The sequence below is a fragment of the Corylus avellana genome, chromosome 1 (genome assembly GCF_965113065.1).
Source record: "Corylus avellana chromosome 1, dhCorAvel1.hap1.2, whole genome shotgun sequence".
NCBI classification, from domain to species: domain Eukaryota; kingdom Viridiplantae; phylum Streptophyta; class Magnoliopsida; order Fagales; family Betulaceae; genus Corylus; species Corylus avellana.
Genome location: NC_142490.1, coordinates 1,095,357 through 1,113,699, shown reverse-complemented (window position 1 = coordinate 1,113,699; position 18,343 = coordinate 1,095,357). Strand labels below are relative to the sequence as shown.

General features: G+C 37.4%; 2 protein-coding genes across 6 annotated transcripts; both read left to right on the top strand.

Moving 5' to 3' along the window:
• Positions 1 to 346: 346 nt before the first annotated feature.
• On the top strand, positions 347 to 4,026 carry LOC132172929 (protein EARLY-RESPONSIVE TO DEHYDRATION 7, chloroplastic). Of its 5 annotated transcripts, XR_009439214.2 has the most exons (6): positions 347 to 1,458; positions 1,825 to 1,991; positions 2,411 to 2,495; positions 2,796 to 3,022; positions 3,383 to 3,545; positions 3,639 to 4,025. XR_009439214.2 is itself a non-coding variant. In XM_059584490.2 (5 exons), exons 1-4 carry the CDS (start codon positions 530 to 532, stop codon positions 2,986 to 2,988), a joined length of 1,374 nt encoding a protein of 457 aa, XP_059440473.1. In that variant the 5' UTR covers positions 347 to 529; the 3' UTR covers positions 2,989 to 3,022; positions 3,383 to 4,026. The 5 variants fall into 5 exon arrangements, 4 of the variants coding, with proteins under 4 accessions (XP_059440473.1, XP_059440474.1, XP_059440475.1 ...); XM_059584490.2 differs by having other exon boundaries at positions 3,383 to 4,026; XM_059584491.2 differs by having other exon boundaries at positions 3,352 to 4,026.
• Positions 4,027 to 9,638: 5,612 nt separating this feature from the next.
• On the top strand, positions 9,639 to 17,267 carry HK1 (histidine kinase 1). The gene is made up of 13 exons (XM_059582801.2): positions 9,639 to 10,240; positions 10,903 to 11,145; positions 11,250 to 12,047; positions 12,217 to 12,464; positions 12,552 to 12,711; positions 13,107 to 13,233; positions 13,346 to 13,435; positions 14,324 to 14,521; positions 14,611 to 14,680; positions 14,841 to 14,883; positions 15,199 to 15,336; positions 15,430 to 16,587; positions 16,858 to 17,267. The coding sequence occupies exons 1-13, from the start codon at positions 9,986 to 9,988 to the stop codon at positions 17,071 to 17,073; spliced, it is 3,744 nt and encodes a 1,247-aa protein (XP_059438784.1). The 5' UTR covers positions 9,639 to 9,985; the 3' UTR covers positions 17,074 to 17,267.
• Positions 17,268 to 18,343: the final 1,076 nt, after the last annotated feature.

Sequence of the window (18,343 nt, the reverse complement as noted above, 5' to 3'; positions counted from 1 at the left end):
CTCTAAATAACTAAATGACCCTCTCCATTTCGGAATAGGATCCTCTCCGGTCCAAAATATCTAGTAAATGGTGAGGATAAAACCATTAATGAAAAACCTGTCCAATGAATAAAAAAAAAAAAAATTAAGGGGTGGCCGGCTACCCCATGGCCTTTGGGGGCCAAATCAATAAAAAAAAAAGATTTGGCCCTGAGCCGAAGCCACCCCAGCCCTAATTAGGGTGGCCGGCCATCCATTTAATTTTTTTTAATTTTTAATTATTTTTAAAAATATATATTATTTTATTATTATTTTTTTAATAAACAGCTTAATATTCTTCAGTCCAATGAATCCTGTTTCCTCCATTTTACTTTTCCGCGGGAAGCAGGGACGGGACCCGAAGCAGTTAAACTGTTGAATCATGGCCCGCTGTTTCGCCACGCGTCCACATCGTTCTCATCTTCCTCGCGAAATGTCCCAACTTCGAACCTCTCTCTCTCTCTCCGTTATTCCAATCTAATCGAACCCTTACAAACCCTAACAATCAACAATGGCTTTGCAAGGCCCAAACCACAGAAACCCTCTCTACCCGGAGGTTATCGAATCAAATCCCAACGCCTCCTCAAAGCCTAACTCTTCCTCAAATCTCTACCCCTCCATCGACATGCGGAACCTCGTCGAGAACCTCTTCCCTGACAACGACAATCTCCACAACCCTAACTCTAGTCACCCCACGGCCCCGCCGGTGGCCATTGAAGAGGTCCTGATTACGATCCCTGGAGCAATTCTCAACCTCATCGACAACCACTACAGCGTCGAGCTGGCCTGCGGCGACCTCACCGTTGTCCGTATCCGGCAGGGCGACAATGTCGTCGCCGTCCTCGCCCGCGTCGCCGACGAGATCCAGTGGCCGCTCGCCAAGGACGAGGCAGCCGTCAAGCTCGATGACTCGCACTACTTCTTCTCCCTCCGCACACCCAAGGAACACCGGTCCGGCTCCGATTCGAGCGACGAGGAAGACGAACCGACCGACTCGGACGATTTGCTTAACTACGGATTGACGATTGCGTCCAAGGGCCAAGAGAACCTCGTCAAGGGCCTGGACGGGATTTTGCAGAGTTACAGTAGTTTTTCGGTCCAAAAGGTTTCGGCGAATGCAAATATTAAGAAGGGGGAGGCGCTGGACGGGTCGGTGGCCAGGGAAGTCTCGCCGGCAGAGTTGAAGTCGGAGAAGAAGAAGGAGCTGATGGAGAAGCGGTGCGCCGCGTACTGGACGACGCTGGCGCCGAATGTGGAGGATTACAGTGGAACCGCTGCGAGGCTGATCACGGCCGGATCGGGGAAGCTGATCAAGGGGATCTTGTGGTGCGGGGACGTCACGGTGGATAGGTTGAAGGTAGGGAATGAGGTTATGAAGAAGAGGATAAACCCGCGTTCTAGTTCGGAGATTGATCCTAAAACCTTGAAGCGGATTAAAAGGTACGGAAAACACAAAATCAACAGCCTTTGTGTTCGTGTATGTGTCGGTGTTTTTTGAAAAAAAAAAATGTTTTGGTCTTTTAGCATCTCAGGAATTTAGATTGTTATATATTGAGATTAAGAGGCTCTGTTGTGTTTTATGTAGCACCAAAAAAAATGGAAATGGGAGTTTATGTGGCAACTAGGCGGTAAATTTTTGAAACAGTGTATTGAAGAATCTTTAAGTTGATAAGGGTTTCCTATCATTACCGTGGCAATTTAGTTGACGTTCTATGATTAATAATTTAATATGTTATTATTTTGTTGTTCTTATAGTTGCCATATTTTATAGATATTTTGGCTTGACTTGTATGGCTATACATGTAGGGTTAAGAGGGTGACCAAAATGACGGAGAAGGTTGCAACTGGGGTTCTCTCTGGGGTTGTTAAAGTCTCTGGATTTTTTACAAGTTCCATAGCAAATTCAAAAGTCGGCAAGAAATTTTTTGGCCTCCTGCCTGGGGAGATTGTGCTTGCGTCCCTGGATGGATTTAGTATGTTAATCATCTCAAGCCCGTGATTTTATAAGTTAACAAATTAGCTGATGTTTTCTGAAATGGCTGTTTTTAATATATTCTCACATTGCTTCCTGTTTAATTACCATAATATGACTACAATGGCACACATGATGCATGTGGAAAGGGAAAAAACGTGTGTAGTTAGAGAGTTTGGTTGGGGGGGGGGGGGGGGGGTTGGGTGTTAGATTTGAAGAATCAAGCAGGAGGATATCTTCAATTGTTGAGGCTCGGAAAAAAGAGAGTCAATGTGTTTAGGGTTTAGCTTGTTTCGTCAGTGATGAATATTTAGCCAATGACTTTGTTTGGTAAACATCTATGTTCAAATCTCCTTTATTGAACATTTTTACTTCTTTTGGTTTTGCATTATATTTAAGCTTCTCATTTCTTATAAATAGGCAAAGTCTGCGATGCTGTTGAAATAGCTGGAAAAAATGTCATGTCAACATCATCCACTGTGACAACTGAACTTGTCACCCACAGGTAAATTCAGCATGCAGAAGCTCATATGCACATCAAGAGATATCATCTTGTAGACATTTGACATTTGTAATGCTGTAACTTATGAGTGATTTGTACTGGAGAAAAAAAAAAATGATAAGCAATTAAAGTTTGTTTCCTTGCATTCTCAAGCTTATTGGTGTTGGTAGTGAGTTACTTCCAGCTTTTTTCCTTTCTTTTATCTATTTTGGCATCTAATAATTTGGCTTTACAAATTTAAAACTAGTCTTTATGCTTCTCTAACTGTTAAGAGTTGGAATCTGGATGATGCTTGTCCTGCAGGTATGGGGAACAAGCCGGTGAGGCAACAAGTGAAGGGCTTGATGCTGCTGGCCATGCTATAGGGGCTGGATGGGCTGCTTTTAAGATCCGAAAGGCATTCAACCCTAAAAGTGTTCTTAAACCTACCACCTTGGCAAAGTCTGCTGCTAAAGCTGCAGCTGCTGAGAAGAAGAAGGCTAAGAAGTCCAAATAATTGCTGATGGGAATTTTTCAGAAGTGCAGCAGAGGTTTTTGTATAGCCTATTCCCCATTCTTATTCCTTATTTTAGATGAATAGAAATTGTACATGCACTCCCAAGCATATATCTGACATGACAAAAAAAATCATTTTGGATGAATTACTATTGTGAATTAGATCGCTATTGAATTTTGAAATTAATAATAATTTTTACTGCCACGTCAGAAATGTACATTTAGGGGTGCATGTAGCGTATGTAGCATTTTTCTTAAGACGAAACATTATGTAATTTGTTGTTGTCGTTGTCATTGTGTATAACCTAATATGTAGGTAGAAATACTTAACCCAACTTACATTTGTAATTCATTGGTTCGAAAGGACTACAAAGCCGTGGTTTCTGTGTCACAAGGTCAAAATGCTTGCTGGGCTTGAATCAGCTGCCTGGGCCCTTGTAAGAAGTCCGGTTCAGTGACTTCTTGGCACAAAAGCGAACAAAAAGGCCATCATCGAACATGGTATTTTCACCGTAGCCGGGACGTTGTACAAGGAAGCATGATTCCTGCGGGGAGGAGGTTACTCATGCTGGCACTATCTCAATTTTCTAACATCCCAAAAAGCAAAAGGAGAAAAAACTAACTATTTATCCTTCGGCTCTGTACTCGTAGGCGGTGGAAGGGGTTGTTGTAGGTTTGGTGGGTTACCAGGATGAGGGATGATAAACATCACGCCAGGCTTGCATGACTCTACGAGGATAGTGAGCGCAAAGGTGGAAACTGAAAAAAAAGAATGAAGAGCAAGAACAAGAAACAGGAGAGAAGAGGAGAGGGAGAGGGGAAGCCCAATTACGGCTGTTAATTATTAATATTTTCAACCGTAGCCCAATTGAGCTCAAGTCTATCGAGTACTCGAATGATGGATTGGTGGCTTGACTAAGGGCTCGTTTGGGAGTGCGATTTCAATAAGTATGATTTTAAAAATTGTGTTTTTAAAAATTGCGTTTTAAAAATCTCTACTTTTTAAAATCGTACAGGTGTTTGATAAAACATGCTAATAAGTATTTTTTTTTTTTATCAATTGAGTGTTTGGATAACATTAGTATATAATTGCGGTTTCATGACCAAATTACCAATGACCAAATTACCAATAAGGACATTTCTTTATAACAGTAAAATAGCTAACATTGTCTATAAGCCTCCATTTTTAACACCTATGCAAACAAAAGTATGACTTATAATTTGACATTAACTTTGAGTTTTCTACTTAGGCAATTATATATTGCTATATTACTTGTTTCTATATGTTTTTTTGTTTTAGTATTTTTTTTTTTCTTGAAACATATTCCAAATAGACATATAATAAAAAATATAAGAACAATCCATCAAATTAAACTAATAATGTTTATCAAATTTCACTGTTTATTACCCATTAAAAAAATATATATAAAAAAATATTACAAACGGTTACAATGCAATACCCATTAAAAAATAAAAATAAAAATCAATTACAAATTGTTACTGTACAGTACCTTTAAGAAAAAAAAAAAAAAAAAAAAGCCATAAAAAATCGTCACTGTGCACATCACTATGCAGTGCACAGTGACTTGAGAAAAATCATCATCTCGGTCATTGTACAATTTTTTTTTTTTTTTTAAAGAAAAAGCTTCACACGGTTAATGTACACGCACTATCACATTACTGTGCGTGTACAATGATCTATCACTGCATACTATGATGGATTGCAGATCACTATGTATGCACGGTAATCTAAATAAAATTTTGAAAAAAAAAAAAATAACAACTTCCACATAAAATAACACCGAACACCAAACAGTGGAAAGTTTTAAAAAATAAAAGGAGTTATATGGAGAGAAAGAAAATATTAATGTGAGATTATTATCTGGTAGAGGGGCGGAGAGATGGACAACAACGATGCACACTGCTACAGGGCGGAGAAAGGATGAACGAGACAAAGAGGATGAAGAAAAAAAAATAGAAAAGAAGGGTTTTAATATATTTTAAGTGGGTATTCTTGGTATTTTTTTCATTCCCGTTTAAAAAAATGTAACTATTGCTCCAAATATCTTTTTAATAGAAATCGTGATTTTGTTTTAAATTCGCACTTTTTCAAATAAGCAACCTCTAATTAGCTTATAAAAATCGCAATCCCAAACACCCTAAAATTGCGATTTGGTTTAAAATCGCAGATTATTTTTTAAAAAACGCACTCCCAAATGCACCCTAACTGATTTCGAATAAGGCTCTAAAACTAGGCCCTATTTTGGGCCAAGATTAATCATACATATGGGGTTTGTTTGGTAAACGATTTCGTTTTCGATATTGTAGTAAAAATTGATTAATGGGAAGGAAAAAAAAAAAGTAAGAATTTTTTTTTTTTTTTGAAAAAGTGAAAAAGTAAGAATATTTGGTATGGAAAAATGAAAAAAAAAAATTGTTCTGTAGTGATTTTTTTTATTTAAATAATAATAAAAAGTGATTGATGTGATGTAAAAAGTAAGAATATTGAAAAAATGAAAAAGTTGGATGAATTGCCTTTGCCAAAAGTGTTTACCAAACGCACCCATGGTTCTGTCAAGTCGAGTTCATACGACCACTATTTGGCTCAACTCGGCTCGAGAGCAACCTTAGTGCTACTACATGTTTGTAAGACTATAAACATGATTCGTAATGTACGGAAGAATATTGTTCTTTAGAATGTTACTATGCTTTTCCTTCTATCAACATTGGAAAAAAATAAAATAAATAAAGAACCCATCTAATACCACTACCAAGGACATTAGTGATTGGCACGCGCCCGCATTCTTTGAAGTATCTGTTGAAGACTAGGTCCCATTCGATCATGAAATGTTTTTATAGGGAATCAAGTGATTCTTGGACCCTACAGCTCTTGAAGATTGCCATTCTAGCACAAGCACCAAGATGAGGTGCTACATGTGTGATATGTTTGGGTCCTTTAATTTGACACCACAGGCTCTCACCATCTTAAGCAAGAATCAAATGCTCCTTTAGTGTGAACTCTCACAATTATCAAAGCCTAGCATTTCCACCCCTACTTTTAGTGATCTTAATTTGGCTGATAGATTCTTGTTGTTGTCTCTTCAAATCAACATGACTCTCGTATAACAAATCATACCTAAGATTTTCCAAGGTTTGTTCACTTTCTTAAGGGGAAGGAAGTTCTTTGAGGATCGAAAGGTTCACGAATCGGGATCCCTTGCAATTGCCTATTTGAAGCATCTAATTCGAATAAGCAATTGAGAGAGAATTCTGAAGAGATTTATATGTCAAAACAAATATTGGACTATCCTATCACCTGCTTGCACACCTAAGTTTTATCTAGATTCTCTCTCACATGCAAGAGTCAGATAGGTTGGAATCCAGACAAACAATTGTACTAAACTCCTATCCAAAATTCAAAAATATAGACTCCAATGGTTCATTATCAAATGGTTTAGGAAGCAACCAATACGGACATGACACGCAACAAAAACATCATGGTGAAGTTTTGGACTTTCGGTAAACATGGGCTTACTCCTCGATTCTCTCTTATAGAGGATTGATTGGCAAATCTTGCTGTTTTGACTTTTGCCTGTTTGTCTGTTAATGGAGATGCTTTTGGACTAGAATTCTTCAAGTTGGAAGCCACATGTGATTCTCAAAATAAGTGTTCACGCATGCATGTCTAAGAAGGGAATAAATTTTTTCAAGAAGGAAAAAGAAGAGGTGCACATTTGCAAAGGAAAAATCTTCAAATTTCTAATCTTTACCTTGCTTTAGTGTAAATTTTGGGGGAAAATATATATATTAAATAAAATGTCTTAAAAACCCATGATTAAAAAATGGGGTTAAATCTAAAATTTTCTTTTTCAGGTGGTGGTGGAGTTCTTCGGCAACCCATTCCTATGACCTCTGGGGTGGAGGGGGTTGCAGGGGTGGGAGATCCTCTCAACCCATTCTGTCTCATGTTATGTTAGGTCGCACGGGACCTGTATTCCCGCGAACACTTTTGGGCCGCGAGGTGGGAGTGGGTCGTAAGAGGACGCCACCACCACCCGTGGTCCGTGGAGGGGAATTTTTCCACCTCCACGTGGCATAGCTTGCTACTGATTTTGAAACGTGTGTTGATTTGACAAGGTGTATGTGGAGATAATGAACATGCGTTGTAATGTGATTGGACAAGTCAATTCTTTGGTACAAGTGACAAACAACTTATTGACGAAAGTAGACAAAATGAGTAATTTGGCACCGTCAAAAAGCTCAAAAACTAATTTTATCACTTTTGAATACCCAAAAGCTGATTCGATAAAACATCAACATCATAAACACATAGATCATTTTTCAATTTAATCCTAGAAAAAAAAAAAAAAAAAAGTTAGATCCTCAATCTTTTAAAGCGGGAAACAGGACCCTAATGGTGGTTCTTTTAGTGAGAACAAAGAAGATAGATAGATAGATAGATAGACGATAATGTTTCTTTATTTGTGTCATTGGTTGTATAGCTATGCATTAGGAAGGGGATGGCACTAAAGGTCACTTGCGCTTAAAGGCAAGATTAGGACCTCAGCAGCCCCGTTTGCTTCCGTACACCACGGGGATTATGGATTACTGAGGTGGAGCACAAAATCTGTGTTTTCAGAGGATTGGCCATTACAACTCAAGCTATCTTCTGCACCCCCAATACAATTCTTCACTCTATATTTTGTTTAATATATAATTATATTATAAGCCTTCCTCCCCACCTTAATCTTTATCTGCTATGGATTGGTATCAGCTACCACCACTATCAAGAAAAAGATTATCACCACTGACTTCCTTACTTTTGAGTCCCCATGCTTTGTTTGCTTTGCTTGTAGATCACTTTTCTGTGTTTTAATTATGTTAAAACATTTGAGTCTTTTTGATTTTTGACGTTGAGGCCATTACTTTGTGAGCTAAGAGAGATCTTTTATGTATCTATGCCTTTAATTATCTTATATCTCTCTTAGAGTTTCTAAAAAACCACGTTCTAGAACCTTAAAGTTATTGGAGTTTCGGGTTAATTTTGCTGAGGAGATCAAATACAAGATGAGTTCTAGAGTTATTGCGACGAAAGACAAACAGATCATTTGTTAGGTACAAGTCAGATTTTTACTACAGAAGTCTTGTGAGTATAAACCGATTATATATTTAATCACAGTAATTTGGTGTCTAGAATTTTCACTTTGTCACCAAAAGTGCCGTGTTTGATCTTTCTATTGCTTTGATTAATTTTGGTGATTGTTTATATGGTTGCAATATTTTAATTTGTTGGGTTTGTTGGAAAACACCTATTCGCCCCAATTTTTACAAACTAACTTGTCACTTATAACGTCAACCACTAAAATGTGGACCGCTATGTGACACTCATTTTAATAAAATATAAACCATTACATAAATTTATAAGAGATTCTTGTAAAAAAAAAATAAAAAAATACTAGCATAATATTTTTTTAAATTTTTTAATAACTTATTGGATAAGACTTTGAACCTTGTACCACAAAAGTCTAGCTAGTACCCGCATAATCCCACGCGACCGACCAAATAACGTCGCATATATATGATTGCCCACCCAAAGGGATTACAGATTTTCCACCAAGAGTGACCTTATAATAAAAAAGTGGTCACTCCATTACCCCCCCCAAGTTCCTATCAATGAACCAATTACTTGACTTCGTGGTGAGCATGGCAGTGCTTTTCTTTAAGATTCCTCTTCCCTTTCTCTACTTTCTGCTACTGCTGATCATACCCCAATATGCATGGAATTTGAGTCTTGTACCTAACTTTAGTTTTGGATCTGCCTGCTCCTTAAAAGTGCACGGAACGGAGTTATTAGGTTGTTCTATACTAAAATAACGAATATATATATCTGTGCTATTATTTCAAAATGATTTATACATTTCTGATGGTCAAGGTCTAAGTGTTTATTGACTATGCGCATGTGAGTGTAAAAATATTGAGTCACACATTAGAAATATGCAACCAGTGTAAGTCCTTAAACCTAACTTTTGTCCAAATTTGTGATGAAAACGGTCAAATGCCACATTAGAGATGTATCACTTACCAAAAAAAGAAAAAAAAAAAAAATTTGATAGATGGTTGAGTCATCCCCTTTGGCCAAATTAGGATTGGTTCGGCCATGTCCAGGGTGGTTTCGACTGCCCCAAATGACTAGAGGTGATTTCGACCACCCACTAGAGGTGATTTCAACAACTAATATCATAGTATAATCAATCGGTGATGACAAGACATTATCGTAAAATTAAAAAAATAAAAAAAAAATAAAAAAGGTAAAAAATTTAGAGAAAAGTTGAGTGCAAGATCCCAGGGAGATATTGTTAGCCAATTTTTATTCCCCCCACGAAGCTTGATACCATATGGACTGGTTTTGAATTTTTCCAAAAGCGAAAGACATGATTGTCCGAGAAAGGTGGCAAGAGAAGTGGTTCTAAGTAGGTCGACTGGTGGCATATTAAAAAAAAAAAAAAAAATAAATCCGAGTAGTCGGTCGATCCTTATTAGTTAGAATAAAGTTGAGTGAATTTTAATATTTGATTGTTCTTCTTTATTTAAACTCTGGATTTGGCACTTACGAATTACTTGTCTCTTAAATAAGAGATGAGAAGTGCGAGCTCCACTGAAGTCATGGAATTTCCAAACAGCCCTTCTCATGCTCTCCTCATTGCTTTGCCCCCCCATCTGTCGTTGGTGGCCTAAGCATTTACAATTACAACCCTTTTCATATGTTAGCCACCGATTTCTACTTCAACGGTCGAATTTTGCAAATGTGTCATGAATGTTGTGGATGAGGCATCACCCTCCCACCATAGCAATTGCAGCCAGAGGTGCCTGATCTTGCCTTGCAGAAGTGGGAAATGACATAAGAAAAATGTATTTAAAACGCCCACCCATCAACCTCTCTCTCTCTCTCTCTCTCTCTGTTGCACACACAGGTTCTTGCTAATGCAGGAGGGAATATAATGGCAGAAAAGATAGAAGAAATCCATTCCAGAAGCTGTGAATGTTCACCAACTCCAAGCACACCAATGGGTACTCCTCTGAGAAAGGTGTTGGATAGGATATCTGGTTTTGCCACTCCTTGGAAAAGGGGCGGCACAGCTCCACGCTGTCGAAGAATCTTTCACAGGGATGTTGAACGGGAAGAGTTCCAGCATGCTAGTACTCATTGTCTCTCCTCTTACTACAGTGTCTTCGTGGCTCGCCTTGCTATCATGGTTTGTGAAATTTTAACTAATACAAATGCCTGTTATTATCAATATGCATGTTATATATACTGGTGGGTGATCAGCTTGGTGGTGAAAATAATATGGGGGTAATTGATAGAGGAACATCACATGCCTCTTTACGAAATTCTGTGCAACCTTATTGGGAACTGCATAAACTCCCAACAGGGTAGAAGTAGAACCATTTCTCCTAAAATGGTAGGAAGCCATTTCTTGGCTTAGCTGATTTAGATGCTACTAATGCTAATTTGGTCCCTGGCATCCCCACCCTCCAGACACTACCTGATGCATGTGCCTTTTTACCTCTACCAAAGAGGGAAAATGATAGAAGGTGAGGGTGTCTAAGAACTTATATGCACACGGTTAAGATTGCACTTAGGATCGTAACATATTATCACACTTCTGAATCCGGCATCCATAGCAATCCATTTTATCCTATAGGTGCCTCCTTCTCAAACCCGTAACGTGGTGCCTAGTTCTTATAATACACTTAAGCCATGTGGGACACATAAGATCATAATAGAGAACTTGCATATTTGCTTCTTTTTTTCCTTCATATTGTAAGTGTAAGAAATCAAAATCTTATCTGTGTACACCCAAAAACTCCTCTTTGGTTCTTGAAAATGTTGCTTTGTTTTATTAATTTTATGCAGGTCATGCTAGCCATTTTAATTGGGCTGCTAACCATATTGACATGGCATTTTACAAAGAGCTACACAACTAGGTCACTGAATGGATTAGCATATGGCCTTCGTAATGAGCTTCTACAGCGTCCGATTGTACGGATGTGGAACATCTTAAATTCAACTTCTGAGATAACAACAGCCCAGCTTAAGCTGTCAGAGTATGTGTTCAGACGGTACAACAACCCTGATACTCAAGCAGAACAAGTTGAGGTTGATTGTTAAGCTAGTCATTATAATCTTATTATGCTTTTTGCTTGTAATTATATTTGAGATTGGCAATTTTGTTTATTAGTAATTGTTTAACTTCTTGGCAGCTGTATGAAGCAATGAGGGATGTAACATGGGCACTATTTGCGAGTCGTAAAGCTCTCAATGCAATAACTATCAATTACAGAAATGGTTTTGTCCAAGCATTTCATAGAGATCACAGGAGTAACAATACATTCTACATCTACTCTGATCTTGTAAACTATTCAATCAGTGCAAGCAGGTCTTATGATATCAATATGCTGTCAGAACATCAAGGTTGGAAAGATCAATCCATACACGGTAACGTTTCTGCAATTTGGTATCAGGAACCCCTTGATCCCGTCACTGGTGAGAAGATGGGAAAAGCAAAGCCAATCCCACCAGATGATCAAATCAATATTGCAGGCCTTGAACAAGTACCTGATGGTGTAGCATCATGGCATGTGGCAGTAAGCAAATACACAGATTCACCCTTGCTTTCAGCAGCACTGCCAGTCTGGGACCCTTCAAATAAAAGTATAGTAGCTGTTGTGGGTGTTACTACAGCACTTTATAGTGTAGGCCAGCTTATGAAGGAGCTTGTTGAAGTCCACAGTGGGCATATATACTTGACATCCCAAGAGGGTTATTTACTTGCTACTTCCACAAATGCTTCACTTGTGACAAATTCAACAAAGGGACCCAAGCTTATGATGGCTGTTGATTCAGAGGATCATATAATACAAATGGGAGCTCGGTGGTTGCAGAGAGCCTATGGCAACAACTTCTCTCAAAGTAATGAGATTCATGCAGAGAGTGCCAGGCTTGGCCGCGAGCAGTATTACATAGACTCATTTTTCCTAAAACTAAAGAGGCTTCCTTTGGTAAACCTTGGAACACATTTTTATTTCTTCCCTACCTTTGAAATTTTATGTCCTAGATTATATTGTAAAAACTAATGTATGCTGTTCTTTTTCGTCTTTTTGGCCTATACTAATAATGTACATTTATTAGCATTAAGCAAGAAATTGAATTGAATTGAACTCTGTGCAGGTGGGGGTCATCATCATTCCAAGAAAAAATATAATGGGGAAGGTAGATGAGAGAGCTTTCAAAACGCTGGTTATATTGATATCTGCATCTTTATGTATCCTATTCATTGGATGTATCTGCATTTTCATACTGACAAATGGGGTGTCTAAGGAAATGAAACTAAGAGCAGAACTGATAAGCCATCTTGATGCAAGAAGAAGGGCAGAGGCATCCAGCAACTATAAAAGCCAATTTCTAGCAAACATGAGGTCAGTGAATTCCAACTTTTAGAATTTACTGAAATGTAATATTGTATTTTGAGGTTAATGGATTAAATAATAAAATATGTGTTGCAGTCATGAACTGAGGACACCTATGGCTGCAGTAATTGGGCTGCTGGACATTCTCATATGTGATGATTGCCTCACAAATGAGCAATATGGGACTGTCACACAGATTAGAAAATGCTCAACAGCTCTACTCCGGCTTCTTAACAATATATTGGATTTGAGCAAGGTTAGATATAAAGAAGCTAATTACTATGTTTTTATGCGAACCCTAATGGAAGAACAACTGATTTTGACATAACATGGACAAAACAAGCTAGAGTATATATTTGTACAATAATAAGTGGAGAGAATTATTTGATTGCCTTCCATGATTTACCAGATAATTAGAAGGAAAATTGGCCACCTAGATTTGCGCCAGAAGTTAAGAACCATAGTTGATCAGATGACGACCTGCTTAGTATATAAACTTGATGTTTGTTGAGGAGGTTTACAACTATATCTACTTCTTGAATTTCAATTATTACAGCAACATTATGAATTTGTTAGCACCAAGAACTCTAAATTATCGAACTTCATTCTACATACTGCTCTTCTGACAGTTGAGATAAAAATACTATATAGGTTGAATCTGGAAAACTGGTGCTGGAAGAAGCTGAGTTTGACTTGGGGCGAGAACTCGAAGGACTTGTTGATATGTTCTCTGTGCAATGCATTAACCACAATGTGGAAACTGTTCTAGATCTCTCTGGTATGACTTTAAATCTCAGACTGTAAGACAACTCAAATTAATGCTCAAAGCTTATTATTATAAGTTTAGCTATCTGCTTCTGATGTGCATTTTCACTATCTGTTTCCTTTAGATGATATGCCAAAATTAGTTCGAGGAGACTCTGCCAGAGTTGTTCAAATATTTGCAAATCTAATCAGCAATTCTCTCAAGTTTACAACATGTAAGTGCCAATCATTTGTTGCGAATTTCGCGAGCCCTACTTTTACAGTGCTGCAGCAACAACAATGAAATGCAACAAATAGAAAGAAAAACTGAGAAATAGTTAAGTTCAACAGTAGCTATTTGGAATGCTACTGTAATAGTCCTAAGAAAACAAGAAAAAATAAAAAACAGAAAAAAGAAAAAGTTATTTGTTCCTAAAGAACCAACCAGCTGAGATGTCTGTCTCAATAATTCAACCATTGGCTAGGTCTGTTGGTTAGGTCTGTTGGCTAGGTCTGTTGGTTCCTGACAAGCTTGAGACTGAAGATAATAAAAAGTCTCTTCTTTTCAGGTGGATATCATTTAGAAGGAGCTACAAATGATTGGGACCATGTGATTGAGAATTAGTTTTGGTTGTTTTGTTTGTAGCTCACATATCTTGTAAGTTATCATTTGCTCTTGGGGCATCTGACCCCTGTTTTTTGTTCTCCAATGAATCTAATATTTTCAAAAATAAAAATCTGGTACTGATTTCGGTTCATCATTGAATTTTATGGATGTGTAAGAAGCAAGCATAGATGTTATTCTCGATTGTATATTTATGAACTGTCTAAAAAACTCTACTTATTAATTAAACCAATTAAGTCCTCGTGGAAGGTTAAGAAAGCCAAATGTTTTTTGACATCTTGTTAGTTAATACTTCCACATCATGCTCAGTATCAATATGGAGAAACTTGATACAGTTTGTCGATGGATTCATAGGACAACAAGTTCAATATGGATAAGTAAGTTCATCCCATATTCCTTGTAGGATAATATACCAAGTGTTTTGACTTACAAAATGATCATGTTCTGATGAGAAAGAAAGAGTAGGCTTGCATACTGAACTGTTCTGAATGGCTTACAGCTGGTCATGTCATCCTCCGAGGATGGTGTGAGAACTCAAATAATTCTTTCATTGATACTGGGAAGTTTGCTCTCGATCAGAAGAAATCATGGCCTACACATAAGGCAAAATTGAAGCGACAGGGAAGCCATATGAAGAAGGCCTCCAAGAAAGAAAACAAAATGATACTTCAGTTTGAAGTTGATGACACTGGCTGTGGTAGGAATCTTAAAACTTTCTGAAAAATGATGTTGAAAATTAGACAGTCTGTTTCTGAATACAAGTAACCATTATTTTATATTTTGTAGGAATTGATCCAAGCAAATGGGAGTCTGTATTTGAAAGCTTTGAGCAAGCTGACCCCTCCACAACACGAACGTAAGTAAAACAAACTTGCTTCACTGTCCATGGAGGAATCTGTCAAAGATTTTATCTTATGCAGCCTACTGTCTTTATTTCCAAAAGCATAAGAAATTGATCAAAAATTAAGAACTGAAATTTCCAGAAAGTTATCTCTGAAACCTTTTGCTATTTTCAGGCATGGTGGCACTGGTCTTGGACTATGCATCGTACGGACCTTGGTGAGTGAATTTTTGATAATAAGGTGCAATAGTTGCTATAGAAGAGTGGTAATCTCACATCAATAACAAGAGAAGTAAAGAAATGTAAATGTATAAATTCTGCTAGTTTGTGTTAGAATATTGATTAAATTATTAAATTCGTCATTTTCTATCCACTGAAGCTTTTAGAATAAGTGGTGATTTATCAGGGTAATATAATTTCAAACCCTGTCACCATAATTTACTTATCATTTCAATTGAATATTCCATGTGTTGGATCTCGCTTATTAAGGGTGAATCTCTTTGTCCAATTTACAATTATACTGGTGATAACAGGTTAACAAGATGGGTGGAGAAATCAAGGTTGTAAAGAAGGATGGTCCAGGAACTCTAATGCGACTATACTTGCTTCTCAGTGCACCTGTAGATGGCATAGAACAATATCAAGTAGATTTTTCGAAGCATAGTTTAGTAGTGAGTGGAATTTCTTTCTTCAGAATACTATTTCAAAACTCTTATGCAACTATCAAACAGAAGTGTTGATATAATTGAGTTATGTGAATGCAGGCGCTGCTTGCACTACGCGGCGGCATGGGTAGATTGATTATGTCTCAATGGTTACATAAAATTGGAGTGTTCACCATTGAAGCATCGGAATGGAATGAACTGACACAGATTCTTCGGGAACTCTTCAGTGCTAGAATTTCAGTTCGTAATAATGGTTTTGATGCACAGTGTTCACTGAGCGAACATTTGAAGACTAAATTACAGAACATACAAGAAATGAGGAACCCAGTATTCGTGATAGTTGTTGATATAGGGCTACTTGACTTGAGCACAGATATATGGAAGGAACAGCTTAACTTTCTTGACAATTTCTTTGGGAAAGCAAAGTTTGCTTGGATGCTTAATCATGATACAAGCAATGCCATAAAGATGGAGCTCCGCAGTAAAGGGCATATATTGATGGTGAATTTGCCACTTTACAAGTCAAAGATGATTCACATACTGGAAGCTGTCATAAAGGAGAGAAATGTTGAACTGCAGAAAAAGAACTTGAATGGTCTGAGAACTACCAAAGAAGGTGATCTGCATGAATGTCTTGAGATTGATGCCACCCACTTTGACATTGCCAGCTCTGATGATTCTGATACGTCTGAAATGGCAAGTTCTAATTCTGTGGGTGGAGGGGACAAACGAAGAGAGAGGACTAGAAAGCCTTGTTCTTCTGGATACCAGAAAATTAACAACTGCTTAGTTGAACTCACTTGCACACACTCAAAAGAAAACTATCTAACAGAAAGAGATCCATGTCATGTCAGGCCCAACTCCCATGATGTTGAAGATGAAGAAGCTTCCCTTTCTGCAGAACCTCAAGGTGATAATGCTGAATGCCGGGAACGACATTTGGGTAGCAGCCGGCTTACACTGCAAGGTAATTTATATTCAAATAAAGCTGTGAATGAACAGAAATCTCTTGAAGGCCTACGCATACTGCTTGCAGAAGATACCCCAGTGCTTCAGAGAGTTGCAACCATAATGCTGGAAAAAATGGGGGCTACAGTTATTGCTGTGGGAGATGGACTTCAGGCAGTAGATGCTCTTAATTGCATGCTTAGTGCAGAAGATTGTGGAAGAGGATCTCTCTTTGAAGATAGAAACACAAGATCACAAGCAGAAATCAGGGATTCCCCTCCATATGACTTGATCCTAATGGATTGCCAAGTAAGTATCTAAGACATAAAATAGTCAATGCATAAGAGGGTTTTGGGGGTGCAGTTTTTGCTTTTGAGATTAAAACTAGAAGCAAATTTAAAATAAATGCTCATGAAATATCTCCTTATCAGTTTGTTTCATTTGGCAATGAGTGTTAACTTACCAATGTGAATGTACTAGAGTGCGTTTGGCTCTGCGTTTTTCAAATTGCAAACCCAAACGGAGTAGCTTGACACATGGTGTGAAAGTTCTGAACCTTGATGTCTTTGTGAAAAACAGATGCCAAAGATGGATGGTTATGAAGCAACAAAAGTAATCAGGAAATCAGAAGCAGGAACCGAGTTGCACATTCCCATTGTTGCGCTGACAGCCCATGCAATGTCATCGGATGAAGCCAAATGCTTGGAGGTGGGCATGGATGCTTATCTAACAAAACCAATTGACTACAAGCTGATGGTGTCCACCATTCTTTCACTCACTAAAACAACTGCCTAACTTTCACACAGCTAACAATCCAATGGCTTATGCAGCCTTGGGGATGTAAGATTCGATAGCAGCACACAGAAAATGCAGTTTTATTTCCTGCGTTACTATGATATATATATATATATATATATATATATATATATATATATATATAGAGAGAGAGAGAGAGAGAGAGAGAGAGAGAGAGAGAGAGAGAGAGAGAGTTTTCCTATAGAGTTTTATTGCCTGCATTATTGGATGCACTATGCTTGATTACCTGACTCTACAATCAATGTAATTCGGAAAAATATGTCAGATAATATCTGTATACACTACAACATTACATGTAAGCCTGAAACATAAGGTGTGTGAATGGATCATGGAGCAGAAAAACAAGGTGGTGTTATTTCTATGAAATATGGGCATTGCTAGAATTTTGAATATTTGATGCAGGGTTCATGTTACAATAATTTTCATGTTCAGTATGATTTAGTTTTCTTCTATGTCATTAATTTCCTAACTTTCATAGTCTATCTCACCTACCACAATTTCTATATAAATAGAGCATGTTAACTTAATTGTATCACACAAAACGTAAGCGTCTAAGGCTGAATCGCAACAAATCTCTTTTGTTTTCTTTCTATAGCGGCTCAGCACGATTTGACACCAAAGCACCAAGTACCACTTCAGAGTTTTCCTACCCCAATTAGGTTGAATTCATGAGAGTTTATTAGATTAACAAAAGGAAACTAGGACCCTTTGTGCATGTGGGTTGAGCGACTTCAACATTAAGACCTCAATTTTTAATTTTGCAAATTTAAGACTGAGTTTACAAAAAGGGATAATTGTACTTTTGGTCTTTGTAATTTGAGGTTTTAACCTATAGCTCTTTGAATTTTAAAGAATGATTAACTACTCCCTAAGGTAAAATAAATAAATAAATAAATTTGTCCATAGTGTTAAAATAAAACAAACTAATCACTCGTGTCACCGGCCCCTTCTCGACTAATGTGCAGCATATAAGGTGTTACTATAATTATATTCGAATCGAGTCGAGCAAAATCAAGTATTGAATGTTTAAGTTGGTTTATTTAAATTTTTTTTGAACATGAGTCAAGCATATCACCAAGCAAGATAATCTATTTATTTATTTTTCGAACTTGTTTATGAGCTACTTAAAAGTAAAGTAAATATCATTTTTTTTTCTTTTTTTGGTAAACACATACTAATTATTGGCTATTTAACATTTATTATTTGAGCAATTATCTAGAGAAATTAACTAAAATCTTAAAAAATATAA